Source organism: Nelumbo lutea, chromosome 1 (genome assembly GCF_056320005.1).
Source record: "Nelumbo lutea isolate HS-2025 chromosome 1, American lotus-T2T, whole genome shotgun sequence".
Classification (NCBI taxonomy): Eukaryota; Viridiplantae; Streptophyta; class Magnoliopsida; order Proteales; family Nelumbonaceae; genus Nelumbo; species Nelumbo lutea.
The window spans coordinates 85157847-85182424 of NC_142684.1; the positions used below are offsets into that span (position 1 = coordinate 85157847).

The following is a 24578-nucleotide window of genomic DNA, read 5'->3' on the forward strand; positions in this document are numbered from 1 at the left end:
TTATGTCCATTTGAATAAATTTTTTGATTTAAGAATGTAAAACTGTGTTTTAAAACGTAAAAGAAAGGGAAAAAAACATCTTGTAGGCCCATTGTTCATTTAAATAGGAAAAAAACAAACTGAATTTTTAATTCTAATTTGAATAGGGAAAATTGTAATTTTTTTTATTAGGTCGGGCTTCAGGCATTTTATCAGGGCTGGGCTCGGGCCCAAGTTATAAGACCGTTGGTCAGGCCGGGCTCAGGCTCGGGCCTAACATATTTCCATTAATGATGAGTAAAACCCGGCCTAAGCCCGGCCCGGCCCGACCCATAAACAGGTCTAGGGGAGACATTCCCAATATACGGTGGGGAATGTGCGGTGGGGCGTGGGGGGATGATTTGATCTCCCAAAAAACGTCCCACAGCCGATATCAACCGTGTTTTGGGAACATCTCCGAGTAACAACTTGACAAATACGAAAAATGTTTTCACTGCACGCGCGCATGGAGCGTTTTTGGAGCGCGTTAGTGGGGAGCAGATGTAAAGTCTAATTAGCAGATCTGAAACCCAAATTCTGATCAGAATTGGTAAGAGCCGGACCAGGCACTTAACGCGGGAATACGCGTTTCATACCTGGGTGAAAGACAAAAACATCCTCATATATCTTTTAAATGACTCGTTATGCCCATCGTTTAAGTCGAAGATTAGGTCATTCGAACTCCTCAACCGAAAGGGGAAAGGATCTCCAGCGCCGGCTCGCAGGTATGCTATTCAACTCAAATATCCATTTTTACCTCACGTTTTCTTCCATTTTTCTAGGGTTTGGATTTGCTGCTTATTTGTTTTGTTTTGTTTTTTTTTTCGATGGTTTCATCTAGCATTCCGACCGGTGAACGCTTAACCAGCGGCAAAGGTGAGTATATCCAATAAAACCTGCGGTATTTTTTATCCATGGACTGTCTCTACAAACTGCGATAAAGAAATATGCGAGATTTGCTCCTTATGTTTTTCATTTTGGCTTGTTCATATTTTTTTGGTTATCTCCGCTTTTTTTGGAAATGCAACCTTCTGATTGTGCCGGTGGATTTAAATTATATAAATTTCAGGGTTTCGTGTATGATTATCAATTTATCATCATCTTTCTGTTTTTCTGTTTTTCTCTTATTTTCTATCAATCCAAATGTATGAACAAAAATAAAAAAAGTATGACCACTCCTGTTGAAAATTCTATATTTCAATGAAGGCATTGCTTGGTACTTTGAGAAAATAAAGGTTCTATTGTAATTCTCCCTTTCTTGTTCACAACGGTTCTAGTCTTCTAGACAGGAAAATGTTAAATTGTCAAAATTTTACCTCAACCTATTTGTCCTGTTTACCCATTTGGGTAACCAAGCCGTCATCAGGCCAGAATTTCAAGTTCTGTTACTCTAGGTGAGCAAGATTACAAATCAATATAGGCCCCTTATTAGCATCTGAACCTTTGATAAGTATTTAAGTACCATATAATTACTGATAAAGTATCTCCTTTGGTTAAAGTGGCTATCTTTTTGGTCACATAAAGTCCTTGCCCACTTATGGTACTGTATGAAGTTTACTTCTGAACATGTTTCCGTCTTTTTTGAATTCAAAATGTGGTTTGGTTATTATTCTAGCTTGGGGAGCACTTATATGGGACACTAGCTTTCTTTGTAACTTGAAAGACTGAATGATGTACTTCCAGTTTAACTTTTCAGGTTTCAGTCTTTCAGATAATTGGCATAGATTCTGGATGAGATTTCTTAATATTGTTGGTTGGCAACATTACAAATTCACGTGTACATCAGTTGCACCATATTTACACTTGTAACGGGAGGGGGGGGCAACCCATATCCTAATCAACCATTCCTGGTTTGTTAACATGACAACAACCATTCCGAGGCTTTTGATGATTCATTTCTCTCTCTCTCTCTCTCTCTCTCTCTCTATATATATATATATATATATATATATATCTGTAAAATTTGAACTTCTTTGCTATATCCCACTACGGGAAGACATGATATTGAAAAAACTTACTGCATCAACCAGTATCATAAAATAACGACCAGACAGGTGCTATTCATTAAAATTCACGGCATGCTTTGATTGGTTAAAGCTCTTTTGGTACTGTATCTTTTCGGTATACTTAGGTTAAAAATACAAGGAATTTTCCTAAATGAACAAACGAATGGCTTAGAATATGAGATGAATGATGAGAGAGCTGGGAAGATATTTTTGGGCCTACGAATTTTGTGAAGTGTGAAGTGTGAATTATGAAGAGCGATGGATCTAATGCTACCACCTCCTTCACTATTTCAATAGGGGCACTGGACACATGATTTTGCATGTGGGCCAGGCTGTATATCCCTATCCAAAAGAGCCCAGCTAATGTTCTCCTTGCATTGGGCTAAGAATTCGTGATATTTAGCTGCACTCTGATGGCTGTGTTAGGGATCGCAACCAATAATAACTTCCCACGTCAGCCATATGTTGGATTGATTGTGGAGCATGGATGACATGGGGCGTTATTTTTGGTTAAACAGCTCTCAGTACAGCCATAATGGTTGGATATAATTAAAAAAGAAGGCTTTCGCCTTTCAGCATTCTTTAATCTTTCCCTACAACTTGTCTATTTTCCTTCTTTAACCACTAACTTTTCAGTTATTTCGGAAGGATTACGACCTTGCCGAAGAAGAAGAAGAGAGGAAGAGGACGGTTTGCATAGGAAGAGAGAGATGGGTAGGGAACAGAGAGATGAAGGAGTAATGGCCACAGACTTCTTCTGGTCATACACAGATGAACCGCACGCTTCGAGAAGGCGTTGGATTCTCTCTAAGTGCCCACAAATCAAAGAGCTTTTTGGACCCAATCCATAGGCCTTCCTCAAGGTAACATTGTCTCTCCCTCTCTTGGTTGTTTTTTTTTTTTTTTTTTTGATAATGTGGATTTGTTTTCAGCATGATTAGATATTCATATTTTTGTATTAAAATGTATTGTGATACTTGGTTAGTTTTCCATCTTTTCGTGTATTAGAGTTCTGATATCTTTTTGTAGAGAGGCTAGGCCGAATGGGTCCTAATATTTGTTTTATGTTTAAGTAGTGTTCTATCTGTTTTATGAGTTAATGGGCCTGTTGATCTCTTATTAATTTCTTTTAAGTTCTTGCTTTGCTGGCCGCTCACTTAAAGGTCAGACTTGTAATTACCATAATTTATTAAGATCAATAAAAGATCAGTGAAGGGAGAGAGAAACCCATCGAACTTTCTTCTCCTTTCTCATCTTCTTCTCCATCTTCTTATATTCTGTTGTAACCTTCTTTTCTCTCTCACTTTTCTTATTTTTTATCAGTTTTATATCAGACTCGAAGGACATATTCACATCTTGGTATCAAAGTAGTTCTTCCTCCTCTTTTCTTTTTCTCTTATTTTTTTCCATACACCCTTCAATTAAAAGAGTGTATGGAGAGATAAGTTGCTGATCAATCAGAGGACTATTTGCCTAGTTGGTAGAGGGTTTGGAGAGTTAGAATCTGGCAAAAAATTGCCAGGAATTGGAGCTGTAATTTTTCTGCCCAAAACCCTAGTAGACTAGAGAGATTTCAAGTTACAAGTTAAGGAGAAGGATTGGGTGTGGCACTCAGTGCTTGGGAGGTGTAGTTTGATCCCTAGAAGTGTGCAGTTGAGATTTGAAGAGGGTTGGGAAGATCTGGTAGGAGCGACTACTTTTCTCTTCCTCCTCGATAGTTGGGTGTAGTGAAACCCTAGTTTTTGAATCTCTAGGTATTGTACTGACCTCAATTAGGTCTATAAAGATTGAAAACTAGTTTTTTTTTTTTTTAATTTTTGTTTGATCAATGGAGCAATCTTGAAGTGAAATGAAGTAGATGCCAGTATCCGGGGTTGGTCCAATAGATTCCTTTTTGATTGGTGTAACCACAATTAAACTAGATGGAACCAATTATCTAGCCTGGGCATAGTCTATACGGATTTATGTTTGAAGTAGAGGTAAACTAGGGTATCTCATGGTAGTAAGGTGAAACCTGCAGAGACAGACCCTGCATATGAGAAATGGATGTAGGAGAATTACACAGTGATTGGGTGGTTGGTCAACTCCATGCAGCCCCATATAAGTCAGTGTTGCCTCTAGATGACCTTAGCCAAGGAGATTTGGGACAATTTTACAAAAACATATTCACAGAAGTTAAATGTTGCAAGAGCCTATAAGTTGAAGACGTTAGAGTCAGATCGAAAAGATAGAGAGAGAAGAGAACATGACAAATTGGAAGGTGTGTCACTTGGTGATTGTCGACATCCTAAAAGAGATGTTTATATTAAAGAAAGTAAGAGGACAAATATGCCCTTAGTGTACAAAAGAAAGAGTACATAAAATAGATGTACAACAAAATAAGTAAAAGTATAAAAATAGCCCTGCGGCTAGATCTTCTCACAGTCTCTACAGAAGAGTGATGTGAACAATCTGAGACAGGGGGAGAAGAGTGTAGCAGTTTATTACTCCATGTTGAAGTCACTATGGTAGGAAATTGATGTTATGGAGACAATTGTATGGGAGAGTACTAAAAATGTAGAGATATTTAGAAAACTGGTGGAACAAAACTGGGTGTTTGAGTTTCTCGTAGGATTCAACCCTGAGTTCGACATTACTAGGCAGAACATCCTGGCCAAAGATGCGGTCACTCTTGCCCAAGCATATGCCATGGTAAGTAGTGAAGAGAGTAGGTGGCAAGTACAATTACAGGAACCACCTACAAAACACTTTGCACATGTTGGAATAAAGTTGAAGGGGCTGATTGAGAAGAAGGAAGTAATATGTGAATATTGCAAGAAGCTGAAGCATACTAAGGACACATGTTGGAAACTTCATCCAGATCTTCTCCTGGACAAGTTTCGGAACAACAACAATAACAACAACTTTAAGAAGAATGGTCAGACTGGGAAGCCTAAGAATGCTAATGTTGCCACAATGCCCGAGGGTGGAAACAAGGAAAGCGAAGAAAGATCAGCTATCGAGCAACTGACAATAGTAAAGGTAGAGTTTGAAAATTATGGGAGGTTACTTAATCACTCGGAGACCATTGTTTCAACATCCAACCCTTCAGGCAACACCTCATCATCCGCATTTACTCACTCAGGTACTTGTGGTTCTGCAAATCATGCTATGATTTCAGGTAATCATAAACTCCCTTGAATTATTGACTTTGGTGCATTAGACCATATAACCAATTTATCTAAGTATCTAACCTCCTTTGTTCATTATCAGCTCCTCTCTGGTAGAGAGAAGATATTCCTTGCTGATGGGTCTCTTGCTCCCATTTTTAGCACACTTGTTTTATTCTCTGTTCTTCATGCCCCTAAGCTCATTACCAACCTTTTATTTGTCAGTAGCTTGACAAATCCATGAACTGTAGTATAACCTCTTTTTTTTACCCATTGTGTTTCTTAGGACCTAAAATCCTAGGGGGCGATTGGGAGTGCCCATGAGGCGAATGGAATATACTTGTTGGACACGCCTGATAGGAGTCTTGGACCACCTAATGGAGTTGCTTTGGAGTTTGTTATGTCAGAGTCTATTGATAGAGTCATGTCATGTCATTTACCTTTTCCTGCCTTGAGTCATTTGTTTCCCCATACATTTAAGGGAGTGTCTTTATCGAGTCTTCATTGTGAGTCTTGTGAACTTGCAAAGCATTGTAGACATTCTTATTCAATGAGCAATAAAATATCTATTTCTCCTTTTCATATTGTGCATTCTGATGTGTGAGGGCCATATCATTTGCCTACTATGGGGGGTTACAAGCATTTTATCCTCTGTATTGATGATTATTTGTGCTATACTTGGATTAATCTTACGAGATCCTGGGATGGAGTACCAACTATTGTGCAAAAATTTCATGAACTTATCTTTACCCAGTTTAACACCCGTATCAAAATATTCTAGTCTGATAATGCTAAGGAATATTTTGAGAAGAACCTCTCATCCTACTTTGAAACCTTTGGGGTTATTCATCAGAGTTCTTGTTCCTACACTCTACAACAGAATGGAGTAGTGGAAAGGAAGAACCACCACGTGGTTGAGATTGCTAGATGCCTCCTTTTTGCATTTCATGTTCCTAATAAATTTTGGGGGGATGCTATCCTTACTGCCACCTTTTTGATTAACCATATGCCTTCTTGGGTTCTGGGTTTCAAGACCCCATTTAGCCTTCTCTTTCCGGATGGGAATCTCTTTTTCTTCCTCTCCGAGTTTTTGGGTGCACCTTCTATGTACGTGTTCATAATTATCAGAGACACAAATTTGAGCCTAAGGCACATAAATGCATTTTTCTAGGATATGCTTCCACATAGAAGGGATATTGTTGTTTTGATTCGGTTCGTGGCACCCGCTTTGTCTCTAGGGATGTCACTTTTGCTGAGTCTATTCCTTTCTTTGGTATTCCTCCTAAGGGGAGTATTCTGAGGAACCATGTGCTATGTCTCCACCTGTTCCTCTTTCAGTTCCTTTTGAGTCTTCTGTTGAGTCATCCTCTTCTGTTGCCTCTCCTTCCATTGTGTCTACCTCACATGTTCTTGCTCCCCCTTCTCTCCCAGCTCATCATCCCATATTTTCCTTACTACCTATTCTCCAAAGGTGGTATCAAAGACAAAGATTCAAGCATGGGCAAGTTGTTTCCACTCCTTCATCAGAGCCTCTTGCACCTCCCATCACTACTGAGGTACCAAGTTAGCTTGCCTTTGACCCACCTGCTACCTTCCCAGATCTTGACCTTCCTATTGCCCTTCGCAAAGGCAAGCGGAAGTGTACAACACATTGTATTTCTAAACATTTATCCTATAGCCTTCTATCCCCTACCTATTATTTTTGCCTCTATTTCTACCCATGCGATTCCCAAGTCTGTACCAGAAACTTTGTCTAAACCTGAATGGAGGAATGCTATGATGACTGAGCTAGATGCTTTGCATGAGAACCATATCTAGGATATTGTGGACTTTCTTGAAGGTAAGGAACTAGTGAGTTGTAAATGGGTATTCACAATCAAATATCATTTTGATGGCACTATTGAGAGGTTTAAGGCTCGATTGGTTGCTAATGGTTAAACTCAGATGTATGGTATTGATTACTTTGAGACTTTTTCTTCCGTGGCTAAAATGACTTCCTTCGAGTTTTGTTGTCTCTAGCTGCTACTTTTGATTTACCCTTTCACCAGTTTGATGTTAAAAATGCCTTCTTGAGCGGAGACTTACATGAAGAGGTCTGTATGTTTTTACCTTCGGGGATGTATGGAAAGGAAATGCAAGGGAATGTGTGCAAATTGAAGAAGTCTCTTTTTGTCTCAAACAATCCCCTAGAGCCTGGTTTGAGAGATTCTGAGCTGTCATTGTTACTTTTGGTTATACACAGACTCAATTTGACCACACTTTGTTTGTGAAGAAAAGTAACTCTTTGGTGACTTTTCTGATTGTTTATGTTGATGACATTGTGGTTATAGGTAATGACACTCAGGAAGTGATTAAGCTCAAATGATTTCTTAACACATAATTTGAGATAAAAGATTTGGGGGATCTCAGATACTTCTTGGAAATTGAAGTTGCTAGATCTAAGGATGGTATCTTCATTTCTCAACGTAAGTATGTTCTTGATCTCCTTGTAGAGACTGGTAAACTTGGTGCTAAACCGGCTTCCACCTCTATAAAGCTAAACCATAAGCTTACTGCTACTGATGGTGAACTGTTGACTGATAGGGGAGTGTTCCAGAGACTGCTCGGGAAGTTGTTACATCTTTGCACGATTCGACCAGATATTTCCTATGCAGTAAGTGCTATTAGTCAGTTTATGCATTCTCTCAAAGATACATTTAGCAGCTGCAGAAAGAGTTTTATGCTACTTGAAAGGCAATCTAGGGAAAGGTATTTTGTTTGTCAAGCATGGATTCATGAAGCTAGAGGAATACACTGATGTTGAATGGGCCGGATGTATTGATGATAGGAGATCCACCTTAGGATATTGTGCTTTGGTGGCAGGGAACATTGGCTCATGGAGAAGTAAGAAACAATCTATAGTTGCTAGTTCCCTAACTGAAGTAGAGTATAGGGCAATGGCACAAGGAGTGTCAGAATTATTGTGGTTGAGATCACTTTTGGGAGAGTTGGGCATTGACTATGAAAAACCAATGATGCTCTACCGTGACAATCGAGCAGCTATCAACATTGCACATAATCCTGTTCAGCATGATAGAACTAAGCACATAGAGGTTGATAAACATTTCATAAGGGAGAAAGTTGCTTCAGGGGAAGTTTGCTTGCCATTTATTGCTTCAAAAGAGCACTTGGCTGGTGTTTTGACCAAAGGTGTTCCAATAGGAAAGTTGACACACTATATAAGCAAGCTGGACATGATTGACATCTATGCTCAGTTTGAGGGGGAGTGTAGAGATATTGGGTTGAATGGGCCCTAATATTTGTTTTTTGTTTAAGCAGTGTTCTATTTGTTTTATGAGTTAATGAGCCTGTTAATTTCTTTTTAATTTCTTTTAAGCTCTTGCTTTGTTGGCCGCTCACTTAAAGGTCAGGCTTGTAATTAGCATAATTAATTAAGATTAATAAAAGATTAGTTAAGGGAGAGAGAAACCGATCAAACTCTCTTCTTCTCCATCTTCTTCTTTTATTCTGCTATAACCTTTTTTGTTTCTCACTTTTCTTATTTTTTATCAGTTTTATATCAAATTTGAAGGACAAATTCACATCTCTTTTATCAAATTGAATGCCTTTATTTTTTTTATGTTGTCAGCACCCAAAATTGAACACCTCACCCTCTTAAACCATAAATCATCAGTATGGACACTTCATCAATCGGACATTACCTGAAGACTCTACATATTCTAAAACCCTTGCCTATCAAGTTTTACCTCGAAACACCTTCGTTTGCCCCTTGATCGAGTCAAGATTCTTTTTTCGCTCATCTTATTGACTGGGACCTATGACCCTTGAATCCCCTGTATCCAAGCTTCTTTGGACCAATTGGACCTCACCAACAAGCCTAAAACCCTTGAAAACCCTACCCTACCAAATTTCACCTAAAAACTCTCTATAGCCTTTAAATTGGGCAATAATCCTTTTTGCAAGTTGTCATTGGCCTGTACAATTGCCTTGTTGTGTAGCATTAATTCAATAACCTCTCCAAAAGTAATCTTGGCTACCCAAATTTGCCAACCCTTAGATGAGAACATTCCCTTCTTACAATTTTTACAAGAATACCCCTAAGAACTTTTGAAATATCCAAAATACACCCATACCTTTCCTCTTACCTAGAATACCCCTGGATTCACACCATTTGGACTATTTCACCCATGGAAACCCTCAAAATACCCAAAATACCCCTTCACCCTTCTTACCTAGAATGCCCTTGAATTTACCTCACTTGGACGATTTCACCCCTTGGAATACCCAAAATACCCTTCATCCTCCCTTTCCCTAAAGTTGCCATGTTCTTACCACCTATGGACACTTTTGCCCCCCAAAAAATTCGAAAGTGCCTAAACTACCCTCGATTTGCTTTTACCCAAGAATGCCCTTGCTTTTTAATTCCTAGACAGTCCTACCCTTAAACTTTTATAAAATACACAAAACACCCTCCAACCTTCCTCTTACTTAGAATATCCTTACTTTTACCACTTTTGGACCCTCCTACCCTTAAACATTTTCAAAATTCCCAAACTACCCCTACCCAAGGCCTATAAAAGGGGTTGAAAAGGAGCCCAAGGGGGCATTTGATCAAGCTATTCAACTCCTCTCAAGACACATTATTAATGCCACCTTGGCAAGATATTTCATCCCTTGAGAAATTATATTTTCATATTTTATTTATTATTTACTTAATTCCTTCCGCCCCTTCCTCTTTTTCGTTGGAAAGGAGAGGGGGAGTGTTCGAAGAAGGTAAAAAACCGCCATTGCTGGTTCAAAACCAACTTGAATGAGGATCCTGCTTCATCACCCCTTTGTCGTTCAGCGCTATTCCCCCTCTTTCCTTTTCGCATTTGAAGAAGAGTGGTAAGATTTGGAGTGATAGGACGCCTGCCCATACCAACTTCATCTTCTACCTTACACCAACTGATAGTGGAGGCATCTAGGTTTCAACCGAGTTAAAACTTCCAGGAGTGCTTACTTCAGTCCCATACGTAGGTAAGTCTTGTAACTCACTAACTCTTGTTGTTAGCTTTCTTTTCATTTTGTTCTATTTGGACCAAGATAATGAAGAAGGGTTAGGGTTCCATCCATAGGTCTGCAGTTTCCCATTTATGAGTGCAAGCTGGTCCCAAGAGAGGTCAGTAGGGAACTCCAATAACACCCTCCTCATTGGGTTCCAGCCAAAAGAAGGGAATGATGCCTTGAGCAAATGGACGAAACCCAAGCCTATCCAAATTGTCACATCTATGTTTCGTGCCATTCCCCCCTCCCTCTCTTAGGCTAGAACTCTAGAATCTGGGTTTGATCAAGCTAGGTATGTGGAATCACTAAAAAAAATTCTTGAAGAAAACCTTTTTTAAGGGACTCACCACCCTGAATTCATGGTGAGTGGTGACTCCAAGAGGCCTCTGGCCAAATTTTGGGCCTCACAAATTGGTGACATCACTGGGGAGAGCCAAGAATAAACCCCCTCTGTGGCAGCTTGCACCCTCATGCTTTGTGTTTTAAGTTTTTAGTTATTTGATCCATGCATGTTGTTTTGCTTAGCTCTACTGATATGAAAAGAAAAAAAAATCAAAGAGGGAGGTTGTTTGAAATTTCAGTTCACGATGCTGGTTGCATTACTGTAGATGGTAATGTGGTCTTTGTCTTTTGCTTTTAGCTAAACTTTCAGATGGGATTACGAATTGAAATTGATTTCCTGAGCATAACTTTCTGATTTTAGTTGCTGGTTTGATGTCAAAATAAGCAGGAAAATTTGGCTTGGTTTTCACCCTCATCTCTCAGATTTGATTTGTTTTCCTTGTAAGTATAATGGGGAAGTGCAGAGTATTCTATGATCATGATCCCCCGTTTTGGGTTAAATCTGAACTAGGAGTATTTGCTCTTATCGTTTCATTTTGAAGCATAAATGAGTTGACCATAATTGATCATGCATCATAACAGTAGGACTTTTTGGACTTAAGTAATGAGGTTCTCCCAGTATCTATTTTGGCCTCAATTTTGGATTCACATCTTTTAGTAGTTTGCTCCTAATCTTCCTTTAGTTAAGAAATATCAAAACTGATCATAGTTGTGTGTATGTGTTTTTTCTGCTGAAGTAGTTTTTGTAAGCATGTGACCTAGGAGGGGTGTGTATGGATGCTTTAGAAATTCTGAAATAACTGGAGATAACTTGGAGCTGTTTCTGGATCTTGTGCTCTTTAGAATCATAGTTATAGCTCCTCTAAATCATAGGGTTTCAAGTCCTAGAGTTTTGTTCTTTCAGAGAAGTTGCCCCCTTTTCTTTGGTTGTCGAACTATGCCTTTGCAAGATATTTAAATAATAAGTGGAAGTTGTCTTGATCCTAGGAGTCAATAAAAAGGAAAGAAAAGTTTCATGATAAACTCTGTTATAAGATGAAGTTCTGTTTTGAATTCTTGGTGTTAGTTGCCCAAAGCTTGAAAAGAAAAGGAGAAAGTTCTTTCTAGGACAGGTTGAAGCTTCTTGAATTTTGTCAACATATTAAGTCTACTTAGCATGGCTGGATTCCATACGCTATTTCAATCCATGGAATGACTAATGAGGGATTCCCTTCTTGTGATAGACTGAGAATCCAATTCTGATAAATGGTTTACATCTGAAATTCATTGTAAAGTGGTTGCTTCTAGTTTGTGTAGAGTCATCATGCAAGGTGCTGATATATTAAGTGGTCCATGAGAGGTTTTTTTTTTTTGTTTTTTGTTTTTCCTGTCTTGGGAACATATATGGAGGTCCAAATGGGTTTCTTTCTGCTGTTACTCAGCTTTTTGGCCATCAATTCTGGTTTTAACCTGAAAAAGGAACCCAGGTTGAATTATAGTAAACAAACCAAGCCCTTGAATTGATTAGTATAATTTCCAAGTCATGTTCCTATTTTTCTTGCCCAATAGCAGTAGAGAGAGCCCTCTGAGGAGTGGGTGAACTCTGGGGCAGCAAGAGATTGGTTTGGAAGTTCCAAAGGTTTAATCCTGGATGGGTCAGATAAATGACATTTTGTAGACATGCATGGGGGAAGGGCATCAATGTTTCTTGGTGATTTTTCAATCATTATGGCTGGTTGGGAATTAATGCTATGTTTGGTTTGAAGGAAAAAGTAGGGAAAGGAAAGGAAAGGAAGGGATACCTTTACAAATCTTGTATAGGTGTTCCTGCATTTCCCTTCCTTTCCCTACTCTTTTCTTCAAACCAAACATAGCGTAAGGGATAAATGGCTAGCATGATTCATTAGCAGGTTTGTTCCCCATAACCTAAAGTGTTCCCCCTTGAAAAATTCAGGACTGTTGTTGGGTTAGCTCAGGTAAAATAATTCAAGCAAAGGGTCTAAAGAAAGAAGGAATCAAGAAAATCCAAGTGAAATAAAGGAAGGGTAAGGTACAGTTTTGGGTAAAAGAAAAAAAAAGAAAAATTAAATCTTTAGCAAGTTTAATTGGTCTTTAGATCTGCTGTGGCGTTTTGAAACTGATTAGTCCTGTGACAGTCTCAGAATGAGGACTGCCACCACTTATTAATCTCTTGCTCCTTTGCTACAGCTTTATGGAATTGGATTTTTATGTTGTTTGAGTATAGGTGGAACCTACCATCTGATATTAGCTTGTTGTTTAGTTTGTCTACTTTTGAATGGCACAAAAAAGATGGAGAATTATATGGAAGTGCATAAGAGCAGCTTTGTTGTTGACAGTTTGGGAAAAAAGGAACACCGGAATCTTTTGTGAAAAAGAAAGGAACTTCTCGGAAGTTAAAGAATGTATTCTGACAAGGGCAATTCAGTGGCTGAAAACTTTAAAGCTCTTTGATGCATACTCTTTTGATGATCTATGGAGAATCTGGTTAGCAGTGGCTAATACTTCTACCAGGAAGGACAAACATGGGGTTGAATGGATGCCACCAGGGGAGGAGTTTATCAAGTTGAACTTTGATGAAAGTAGCCGAGGAAATCCAGGACCTTCAGACATAGGAGGAGTGCTGAGAAACAAAGATGGTAGCATTATATCTTTGTACCTAGGTCCTGCAGGTGTAGGAGACTCCTTAAGGGCCGAATTACTTGCTGCTGTACAAGGATTCTAGCTTGCAAACCAGCTAGGCATAGATCATCTGATTATTGAAGGGGATTCCCAAGTGATAGTGGGTTGGCTGAAGGATCCGGACACTGTGATTTGGGGTTTTAGAGATCTTCTCAAAAATGTTAAATGGTTAACAAGGAATATGACAATCAGAGTTCAGTGGGTGGTAGGCAGATCAACAAGCACAATGGCTGATTCACTTGCGAAACAAGGGGTTCTCCGGGATGCTTTATTTTGGGCTTCTGTGTAATTTCTTTTGTACTTATAATTCTGTAACTAGTTTTAAAGGAAAGGTCGCATCTCGCGCCTTTCCATGGGTTGCATGTAACTCTTATTTGCTGGTTTAATAAAATTTTACTCATTTATAAAAAAAAAAGACAGTCTCAGCTTTGTTAAAAAAAGGAAAAAAATGAGATCTGTGCGGGTTCAGGTTATAATTGCTTGAAATTACCCAGCTGTCATCTAATCTGAAGAAAGAAAAAAATCCAAAAAATAAAGAAAAAGGGGACCTCAAGTTTTCAATATTTAAAAATTTGCTCTTAACAGTCAAGTTCCCATTGAACCTTGGTATCAGTTAAACAAGACTTTGATTGCGTAGAGTTCAGTTATGTCAAGGTTTTAGGTCTTTCCTTTTATTGGATGCATAAAGGTTGCTGTCATATGCAAGTTATTCATGACAAAAGCAAGTTGAAGCCTAGTTACCCTCAGATGTCGAGTATGCTGTAGCGGGGTTGTTTTTGACTTGCCTCATGACAGCCTTGTTTTTCCCAATTCCATGCCTAGTCTAAGCACCTTTAGTGAACAATCCAAGATACACCCAGAGTTTTACCACTTGACCCGAATCTGCCTAATTTGAGATTTACAGTTCAAGGATTGCTTTAGTTGGCCACTTAGGCTTAAGAATACTATTGTCTGAAATTCGAAGCCCCCTGAGTAGATCCCAACCATTTGAACTGGTGGCTAGGTCCTATTGGCCTTGATGAAGATGTGGGCCTGGCCCTGAGGCTCGAGATGTTTAGGATGTAGTTTGTTTCCTGATAAAAATATAATAAACATTTGTGGGGTGAACAGGAACAAAAGAAAGCAGGAAAGGACTAGTTTGTTTTTCTCCTAATTTAAATAATAATAACAAAAAAAAAGATATATGTATATATATACCCAAATAAGGAGTTTGTTTTGATTTGTTCTTGCTTGATTAACATCTTCTCATGAAATCCTTGATGTGAGGGGGGTAAAACTCTCATTAAAGTTTTAAGGGGCTGAACCTATGTTCTGAATAGCATTACGTGTTACTCTATGCACATGAGAGTTTTAGGAGTCATTCTGGATCAGGTTTTATATCATCTAATGTTTGTATTCTTTGAATTTCGTTTTGCTAAAGTCAGCATGGACTATCTGCACCTTGGTTTTTAGGATTTGGATTCAATTTTGGTTTTGGACTAAAAAATAAAGATTATGATATGCTTGAGTAATTTTGGAAATTTTCAAAGATGATAATTCTGGTATGTTTGAGTGTCATATGGGAAATAATAATAGTGATCATGTTTCATTTGAGTGATTAATTTCATCAAATTTGTAGTAAAAATGATCATGTTGTGATAAATTTTGTCATGGATGTGGTGTTTTTTACTTGAAAGGTTCCTATGTTAAGTGGTGATCTTGTAATTGATGACTGATGTGATGGATGAGGTATGGGAGATCATTTTGGATATTGGTGATCATAGTTTTCGAGGCGTCAAGGCGAGGCTAGGCGACAGGGGGGCGCCTTGTCATCTAATTGCCTAGGTGATGGATTTTTTAAGTAAAAACATGTATCTTAGGGTAGTTCCCTAGGTTCCATAATCATATTTCCTTAATAAATATCCATAATTTCCATAAGAAAAGTAAAACTTCATGTTAAAGTATAGAAAATCAACATATTCCAACATATTCATGAGAAGAAAAAGAAGAAATAAAAGAAAATTAAAAAAATATAGGGGCTGAACCCCTATTTCTGTTGTAGGAAAAGAAGAAAAGAAAAGAGGAAAAGAAGAAATCAGTATATACACACACAAAATTAGTAAAGCAAAAGAAGAAAGTGTGTTGATTGGACGACATTTTATGTTCTTCCTTACTTATTGGTTCAGGTTTTGAAGTCTTTGAGGGTTCAATACAGCATTTAGCAATGTTTGTGTTGATTAAACCCTAACAAATAAAAAATTAATAAAAAGAAATTAGTATATAAACACAAAATGAATATTTTAGTTTAAAATGTCTATTTTACAATTTCAACCTTAAAAAATTAAGAATGTAAAGGTTTTTTATAACACATTATAGAAAATTTCTTGGCGATTAGGCGAGGCGAGCCTCCAAGGGCGCCTTGCTGCCTAGGCATCGCCTTGACAACTATGTTGGTGATGGATGAAATGGATGAACGAATGCATATATTGGAGTGTTTTTTCTCTTTGCAGGTGACCTCACCCTTGAACCCACTCTCCCTAGAGGCTCATAACTACTGCAAACCACAAAGAAAAGAAAAGAAAAAAAAACAGCCTTGAATCTATGCATCATAGAAAACTATGGTGTTCAGTAGAAGATTGGAACATTACTTGGAAAAAGGCATTCATATTTTCTATGTATTTAAAGTTGTTCTTTTTATTTTATTTTATCTTGCTTTAATTTTTTACTTCATATTCCTTATTCTGCCATGAAAAAAATCTGATTCCTAATCATTATTGTCAATATTGTTTTTTTACCATCTTGATTTTTTTTTGTTCATCATTGCATTAGCCAAAAAAAAATGAATGCCTTTTTCCAAGAAAAGTTCCAATCATCTACTGAACACCACAGTTTTCTTCAACTAGATATAACTTCCAACATTGTTTTTGAAAGGTGGTACTGGTATGGGTAGTTAAGTCTCTGTTTGGCTTTAAATTAAAAATACAGATTACAAACAAACTGAACTAAGAAACCGTAAAACTCAACAGTAAAAGACCAGTTATTGTACCGTGTTTAAAATAGATCAACTAATGTAGGTTAAAGGGGATGGAAATTGAACATGAGATCCATGGGAACTGGATTATCCCAAATACATAAAGCAGAACTACCAAAAAATTGGAGGAATAAACACTAGATTTGATTTGATACTAGCATAGTTAGAAAAGGACATCCGTAATCCCATTCAGAAGAAACCCAACAAAATGGAATGCCGAGAAGATGAACATAGGAAATGCAGATATTCAGTCAGATAAAAGATATCAGAACTCTAATACACGAAAAGCTGGAAAACTAAACAAGTATCACAATGCATTTTAATACAAAAACAGGAACATCTGTTCATGCTGAAAACAAATCCACATTATCGAAAAAACAACCAAGAGAGGGAGAGACAATGATACCTTGAGGAAAGCCCAGGGATAGGGTCCAAAGAGCTCTTTGATTTATGGGTACTTAGAGAGAATCTGACACCTTCTTGAAGTGTGCGGTTCATCTGTGTATGACCAGAAAAAAATCTTCTTCTTCTTCTTCGGCAAGGTTGTAAACTTGTAACCCTTCTGAAATAACTGAAAAGTTAGTGGTTAAAGCAGGAAAATAGACAAGTTGTAGGGAAAGATTAAAGAACGCTGAAAGGTGGAAGCCTTCCTTTTTGATTCTATCCAACCATACGTAACCCTGGGTTAGCTGCACGTGATGGCTGTATTGAGAGCTGTTTAACCAATAATAATGTCCTACGTCATCCATGCTCTACAAGCAATCCAACATATGGCTGACATGGGAAGTTATTATTGGTTAAACGATCCCTAACACAGCCATCAGAGTGCAGCTAAATATCATGAATTATCAGGCCAGTGCAAGGAGAATGTTAGTTGGGCTTTTTTGGATTGGGATATAAATCCTGACCCACATGCAAAATCATGTGTCCAGTGTCTCTGCTGAAATAGTGAAGGAGGTGGTAACATTAGACCCATCACTCTTCACAGTTCACAGTTCACACTTCACAGAATTTGTAGGTCCAAAAATATCTTCCCGTCTGGCTCATCACTCGTCTCATATTCTAAGCATTTGTTTGTTCATTCAGGAAAGTTTCTTGTATTTTTAATCTAAGTATACTGAAAAGATGCGATACTGAAAGAGCTTTAGCCAATCAAGGCATGCCTTCCCGGTATTCTAAGCATTTGCTTGGATTGGCCATTATTTTATGTTACCGGTTGATGCAATAAGTTTTTTCAATATCATGTCTTCCCAGTATCATAGTCGAATATGGCAAAGAAGTTCAAATCATTTAAAGCCTCGGAATGGGTGTTGTCATGTTGACAAACCAGGAATGGGTTGTCTCCCCCTCCCGTTACAAGTGTAAATATGGTTGAGCTCAGCATTCTTTAATCTTTCCCTACAGATTGTCTATTTTCCTGCTTTAACTGCTAAATTTTCAGTTATTTCGGAAGGATTACAACCTTGCCGAAGAAGAAGAAGAAGAGAGGAAGAGGACGGTCTGCAGAGGAAGAGGGAGATGGGTGGGGAACAGAGAGATGGAGTAATGGCAATGGATTTCTTCTGGTCATACACAGATGAACCGCATGCTTCAAGAAGGCGTCAGATTCTCTCTAAGTACCCACAAATCAAAGAGCTCTTCGGACCCGATCCATGGGCTTTCCTCAAGGTATCATCGTCTCTCCCTTTCTTGGTTGTTTTTTTGATAATGTGGATTTGTTTTCAGCATGATTAGATGTTCCTGTTTTTGTATTAAAATGCATTGTGATACTTGTTTGGTTTTCCATCTTTTTGTGTATTAGAATTCTGGCATCTTTTATCTGACTGAATATCTTTATTTCCTAGGTTCATCTTCTCAGCATTCCATTTCGTTGGATTTCTTCTGAATGGGATTGTGGGTGTCCTTTTTTAATTTTGCTAGTATCAAATCAAATCTAGTGTTTATTCCTCCAATTTTTGGGTAGTTCTGCATTATGTATTCGGGATGATCCTGTTCTCATGGATCTCATGTTCAATTTCCGCCCCCTTTAACCTACATTAATTGATCTATTTTAAACACTGTACAAGAACTGATCTTTTATTGTTGAGTTTTACGGTTTCTTAATTCAGTTTGTTTGCAATCTGTATTTTTAATTTAAAACCAAACAGAGACTTAACTACCATACGAGTACCTCCTTTTTTTGGCTCTCAACCAGCGGGGGGGGGGGAGGTAGTTATGGCCAGTCTCTATATGTATCAATTAGTAGTTTTCCTGTTTGGTCTCAACATGCTTTGTCATCTTCATGCTGATTTTTCCCCTGTCCTCAAAACAAGGAATAGATGCTTGATTGGTTTTATTTGTCCTAATCAATTTTTTTGTTAATTGAACTTTCAAAAGCATTTTCTCCTTGCAAGTTGTATCTAGTTGAAGGGTGATTAGTCAAAGCCTTTCTGGTATCATGTCTTTCCAGCATCATAGAAAACTGTGGTCTTCAGTAGAAGATTGGAGCTTTACTTGGAAAAAGGCATTCATATTTTCTATGCATTTAAAGTTGTGCCTTTTATTTTATTTTGTCTTGCTTTAATGTTTTTACTTCATATTCCTTATTCTGCCATGAAGAAAATCTGATTCCTAATCATTATTGTCAATATTGTTTTTTTTACCATCTTGATTTTTTTTTGTTCTTCATTGCATTAGCATAGAGTATTTGGAGCTAACATCTTTCTTGCCCTCTTCTTTATGTAGCTTGTCTTTGCAACAAAATTGTTTTCTTATGTTGGAATTATTAATTTCTATTTCTTATGACATTTCTGTTGCCATTGCCGGTATATTACTTGTCATATTGATGGTTATGCCATTTTATTGAGTCTAGCTCATAGATATTGTGATAAGCTTGCTAAAGCAAACTGAAAAATACCCTGGATGCATAGAAATGATATCAAGAGTTAAAAGCCTCTCCAAGGACTTGCAGCTATCATTTTAGTGGACTCCAAGAGCGGCAAATGGATTTGCAGACCAGCTAGCAAAACAAGGGGTAAACAGGGATCAGTGTTTTTGGGCTCAGTTGTAAGGATGAAAAATCATAAGTGATAGGTGGGAACTTAAATTTTAGTGGGGTAGCCGAGGCTACTCATAATCTGTAATTCATATTTCTTATCTTAATGAAATTCTTTTTACTGATAAAAAATATATACAGGCTCTAGATAAATGGAGAGAGTGGAATGTGCAATTGTACATTGAAATGGCATTGGCATGTACATTTGTACATGCAAATAGAGGTACTTTCCAATTGCATTTACTGTACTGGTTGAGTGGCATGCGCTTTGTACATGCAACAGGAAATACATGTATTAAAATTTGCCTGGTTATTTGGATGTGAAGCCAAGGCAATTATTGGCATTATGTTATAAAGATTAGTTAAGCTTTATTATATAATGCCAATTGAGTCTAGCTCATAGATGAAGATTAGTTAATACTTGTAAAAAAATATTAGTTAATGTAAGAAAAGAAAAGGTAAGGCAATCCATCTTTTTCAAACTCTTATCTTGTCGAAGAAGGAAAATATTTTCTACTAAAAAGGTAGGGAAATATTTGGAGGACGGAATATTTACATCAACAAGGAAACTCAGTTATTGTGCCTGAAGCTGGAACAAGTTTTGTTTCATCATGTCTTTATTAAAGAAGTAATTGTTTGTTATTTCTTTTATTGTCGTAAATATCTCTTCAGTGATGTATAAAATCTGTTTGGAGCATCCTCACGTAATATTTTCTAAAGTTGCCAGGCATGAACTTGTATGTCAACCCAATGTTTAATCCTTCGTTCATACTGGTACTTTTGTTGCATTTCTTTATTTCCTCACTACCTACTGCCCCAGTAGGGAATTATCTGATGCAAAAAGTTCTAGGGGAGGCTGAGAAGTACCGCCTACATTACTTGGTAGTGATGTTTGACATTTTAACTACTTGGGCTTTTGATATAGTGGAATGGTGAAATATGATCAATGTAACCAACTCCATGTTCAGTTACCTAGTATTCCTTAGAATTTAAAAGGTCAATTTCAACATGAGAACTGTTTTTTATTCTTGTCTGGTGGTTCTACTGATTAGATTTTGTGAAAATTGTTAGCTGGTAATACCTAAAACCATGGCTATACAAGAAAAATGAAAATTTGGGAAATATATCAATAGAAAAATGATGAAATTATAAAATTGAAGTAGTCAATACCAAAAACAGAGAAGGTACTTGCCATATGGTTGTCATGTTCTTTTGAAGGTTTTGGGGCAGTGGATGAGGTAGGGGAAGGTGACTGGGTGGGTGAAGGATTGCTTAAGGTTGCTGGAATTACAAAATAGTGATTACGAGTAGTGTTCAATCTACCTTCTGCAAAATTGAAATGATTGACATCTGACTCAATTGAGAAGTCAAATTTCTAAATACACTATCTGGATTTCTATATATCTTGTTCAAGCCTAAAAAATACTATTAGCTTTGGAATACTCTCTAGTTGAATGTCTAGATGAATGTTTTTTATTTTCTTTTTGGTTCTCTTGCTTAAGGGTTGGTCTTACAAGCTAAAGCACTTTTGATTCCTGCAATCAATAGTGTTCTTAATGCTATAACTTGATTGTGGCAGGAGAACTGTTGGATGTGGGATTTATGGTGCTTTGTTAACTATGTCTCTGATCAGTTTAGATTATTGATTCTTATCCTTGAAACTGTGGTGCCTGCAGATTACTGTGGTTGTTTTGCTTCAGCTATGGACTGCAACTTTGCTCTCCAACTGTAGCTGGTTAAAGATATTAACAGTAGCCTATTTTTTTGGGTCTTTTCTTAATCACAATCTCTTCTTAGCCATCCATGAGCTCAGTCACAACCTTGCCTTCTCGACCCCAACTTACAACCGTTGGTTAGGGATTTTTGCAAACTTCCCCATAGGCGTCCCCATGTCTATCACCTTCCAAAAATATCACTTAGAACACCATCGCTTTCAAGGTGTCGATGGTATTGATATGGACATCCCCAGCCATGTTGAGGCTCATCTTGTTACCAATGTCTTCACCAAGTCATTATGGGTCATCTTCCAGCTCTTCTTCTACGCTTTGCGGCCAATCTTTCTCAATCCAAAGCCCCCTGGTTCGTGGGAGTTCACTAACTTGGTGATCCAGCTCACTCTCGACGCTGTGATGGTTTTTATCTGGGGTTGGAAGTCTTTTGGTTACATGATCCTCTCCACATTTGTTGGAGGAGGGATGCACCCAATGGCAGGCCACTTCATTTCAGAGCATTATGTTTTCAATCCTGACCAGGAGACTTATTCATACTACGGACCTTTGAACCTGCTTACTTGGAGTGTTGGGTACCACAATGAGCACCATGATTTCCCAAGGATTCCTGGGAGCAAGCTCCACAAGGTGAAGGAGATTGCGCCTGAGTTTTATGAAGATTTTGAGTCGTATAGATCTTGGAGCCAGGTAATTTACATGTACATCATGGACCGGACCGTAGGACCATTTAGCAGGATGAAGAGAAAAAGGTCCAAGAGTGATGGTGCTGCCAAGAAAGATAACTAGGTGTTCCCTTTATTTGGTATATATATATATATATATATATATATATATATAATTTTTTTTTCATGTACTGTATTTAGCCCCTGACCTCGGGGGGGTTTTTGCTTCCGGAATTCATTTTTCGTTGTAATATTCTTTGTAACGTTACAATTTTACTATCTGGTTTTAGACTGAGGAAAGGGCGATGTTAATTTTTGATAAACATTGTCCAACGAACCTTTTCACTTTTGTCATCTGATGTACGATTACACCGGTCAGAACGGACTGGGGTGTACAGAACACCGGTGGGTTCATTCTTGATTGATTTTTTTGGGCCTCGGTGGTTTATGTGGAGGTCATTTATATGTGTATTCGGCCAAGTTCATTTCTTTTTTGTTAAATTTATCTAAGTGAAGTTTTTCAAAATTTTCATGTTCTTTTACTGCATTCATTTTCACGACGAAGTGGTTAATTTTCTTCATCTTTTACCATTTTACCCTTGCATTTAAGTTCATGTATTTTTGGATTATATTGTTTTAATGGGAATTTTTGACAGATTGTATTTTGAGCATTTATTCTCTACTTGTAATATTCAACTTTTTCAAAGGTAATAATACTTCCCTGGATAAGTAATACCCGAGAAAAACATCTTATAGGTCCTAGATAAATTCTTGAAAAGAACATGGGAGAGTCCGTCAGTGGCATCCATTGACGACCTCCCCCCTCCAATAGAGTCTGGGTAATGAATGGGGCCTAAGAAAGTGTGAATATTTAAAAAAAACAAAATGCAAGGTTTTGCAATTTGCACTATACAAATTTGAATTTGAAAAAAAGAATACAAATACAAATATATACGTACAAATACATACAAAATAATATAAAATATAAGATTTTGATTTTTGCACTCTATTTTTACTCCCAAACTCAGCTTAAATGACCTTATTACGTGTAAAGCAACAAACCACATTGATTTCATTATGCTGCAAGGAAGAAAACGGTGGTCCAAAATGTTACATCCAACTCCGACAAGCATCATCATGATAATGTGAGAATCTTGAGAGATTATTAAGCAATGGGAGGGAGCTATTCAAGCATTGCCATAAAAACATGTGGATTCTCTGTGGAATATGTTTCACATGCCAAAATTCATTCCATGACATCCCATCGATAGCCTTCTGTTGATGTGAAGAACCGAACTCTTGTAGAGGAGCACAAAACATCTAAGTGAGTGTTTCACATCTGCACCTCAAAGAACGTACCCCACAAACACCTCACAGCACATCTCAATCGTGTATTGGAAAATGTTCTTAATGCAAAACCAGCACATACAAATGACAACTTTCATGAACTCCCAAATGACGGAGTCAGTAGCATTAACCCCGCATAGAGCATGGTAGTCGGATAGATAGAATTCTCTCAGTGACCATTGGTTGAAAACGACTCAATACCTGATTATGCTTATGGATTTAAGTTCTATGAAGTATGAAGCAATACAAGGGGATTGCGTGATAAAGAGTATGGAAAAGGCAATTATAGAAGATGTATACGTGAAAAAATTAAGATAGACGCCAATAAACCCTTTAAAACACATCAATAACAATAAATGCAAGTTTCATATAACTATTATTAAATTATTTACAAATATAATTTAATGGTTTATAACTTTATATAAACTCTGAAACATTGGAATACAATTGATAACTATTGAAAAATGATGAAAGAAAGTAGAATATATCTATATTATATAAAGTGGATACTTGCTTATTGTTTTTAGGGTAAATTTCTTAAACTATCCTTATGGCTTAGTTAATTGACTAACTCTATCCTTACTGTTTACATATTATCTTAAAGTATCTCCAAGTTTTTTGACAATTATATAAAACCTCCCCTACCATTAATTTTTCGTCACACTCCATCGCATGTGACATCTAGGGGTGCAAATGGATCGGATTATGATTCGGTCCGGTCCAAGATCCGATCCTATTTGGTCGAATTCAAATCACCCTTGATCGGATCCTATGATCCGATGAGAAATCGGATATGATTCAGATCATCCCTTATCCTATCTGATGTGTTATATATTTATAAATAAATAAATAAATATATATATATATGTTATTTATTTATTTATAAATATATTATCTATGTTGTATTTTTATAAATTTATTCTATTATTTATTGTTTATAAAAAACATATATATGATGAAAATAATTAAAAAATACTTGTATTTTTTGTTTTTTCTTTATTTAAATTGGTATATTTTATTTTTCTTTTAATAATTTATTAATTAAAAAAAACAAGTTGGACCAAATCAGATCTAAAGATCTAAAGATCCGATAGGATTCGAATTCAGATAAAATCCGATCGGATCTGACATGAACAATGTCAGATCGGATTTGAATATACCCTGATTCCAATTTGATCCAATCGGTTTGCAGTGACATCATGTGACTTATATTTTTCAAAAAATTCTAAAATACCCTCTCATTTTAAAATTGGAATGTAAAAGTAGAGGAATGCTTGGGTCGGAAAGCGATGACTACCCACACAATGGCAGCTCATGGATGTATCGGCGACATCCATTTTCTCGAGTTCCAGTCATTCAAGAGAGATGTCCGATTGACATCCATGGTTTCAGCGGCTTTGCCCATGCCCAGCTGCAACAAGGACCAACCCATCCCTCGTCTCTCATCTTCTCTCTTCCTTTCTCTCTCCATCCACTTTGTCGATGAGGATCAAAGCGCAGCGGCTCTGATCTCCCCCTTGCAGGAGACAACCACCACCACCTTCATCCACCCTCC

General features: G+C 37.4%; 1 protein-coding gene across 3 annotated transcripts; it reads left to right on the forward strand.

The window, feature by feature from the left end:
* The first annotated feature begins 595 nt into the window (after positions 1–595).
* Positions 596–21999, forward strand: LOC148875837 (sphingolipid delta(4)-desaturase DES1-like). Of its 3 annotated transcripts, none has more exons than XM_088965476.1 (5): positions 596–743; positions 860–894; positions 2673–2887; positions 17692–17918; positions 20961–21999. In XM_088965476.1, the coding sequence occupies exons 4-5, from the start codon at positions 17769–17771 to the stop codon at positions 21798–21800; spliced, it is 990 nt and encodes a 329-aa protein (XP_088821602.1). In that variant the 5' UTR covers positions 596–743; positions 860–894; positions 2673–2887; positions 17692–17768; the 3' UTR covers positions 21801–21999. The 3 variants fall into 3 exon arrangements, with proteins under 3 accessions (XP_088821602.1, XP_088821603.1, XP_088821601.1); XM_088965475.1 differs by having other exon boundaries at positions 655–743; positions 2661–2887; XM_088965477.1 differs by lacking the exon at positions 2673–2887 and having other exon boundaries at positions 654–743.
* Positions 22000–24578: the final 2579 nt, after the last annotated feature.

Bases quoted from the DNA above. Each gene is read 5' to 3' on its own strand.
- LOC148875837 (XM_088965476.1), top strand. From the start codon at position 17,769: ATGGGTGGGGAACAGAGAGATGGAGTAATGGCAATGGATTTCTTCTGG. The intron at 17,919-20,960 runs GTATCATCGTCT...TGGTGCCTGCAG, and splicing joins ATCCATGGGCTTTCCTCAAG to ATTACTGTGGTTGTTTTGCT.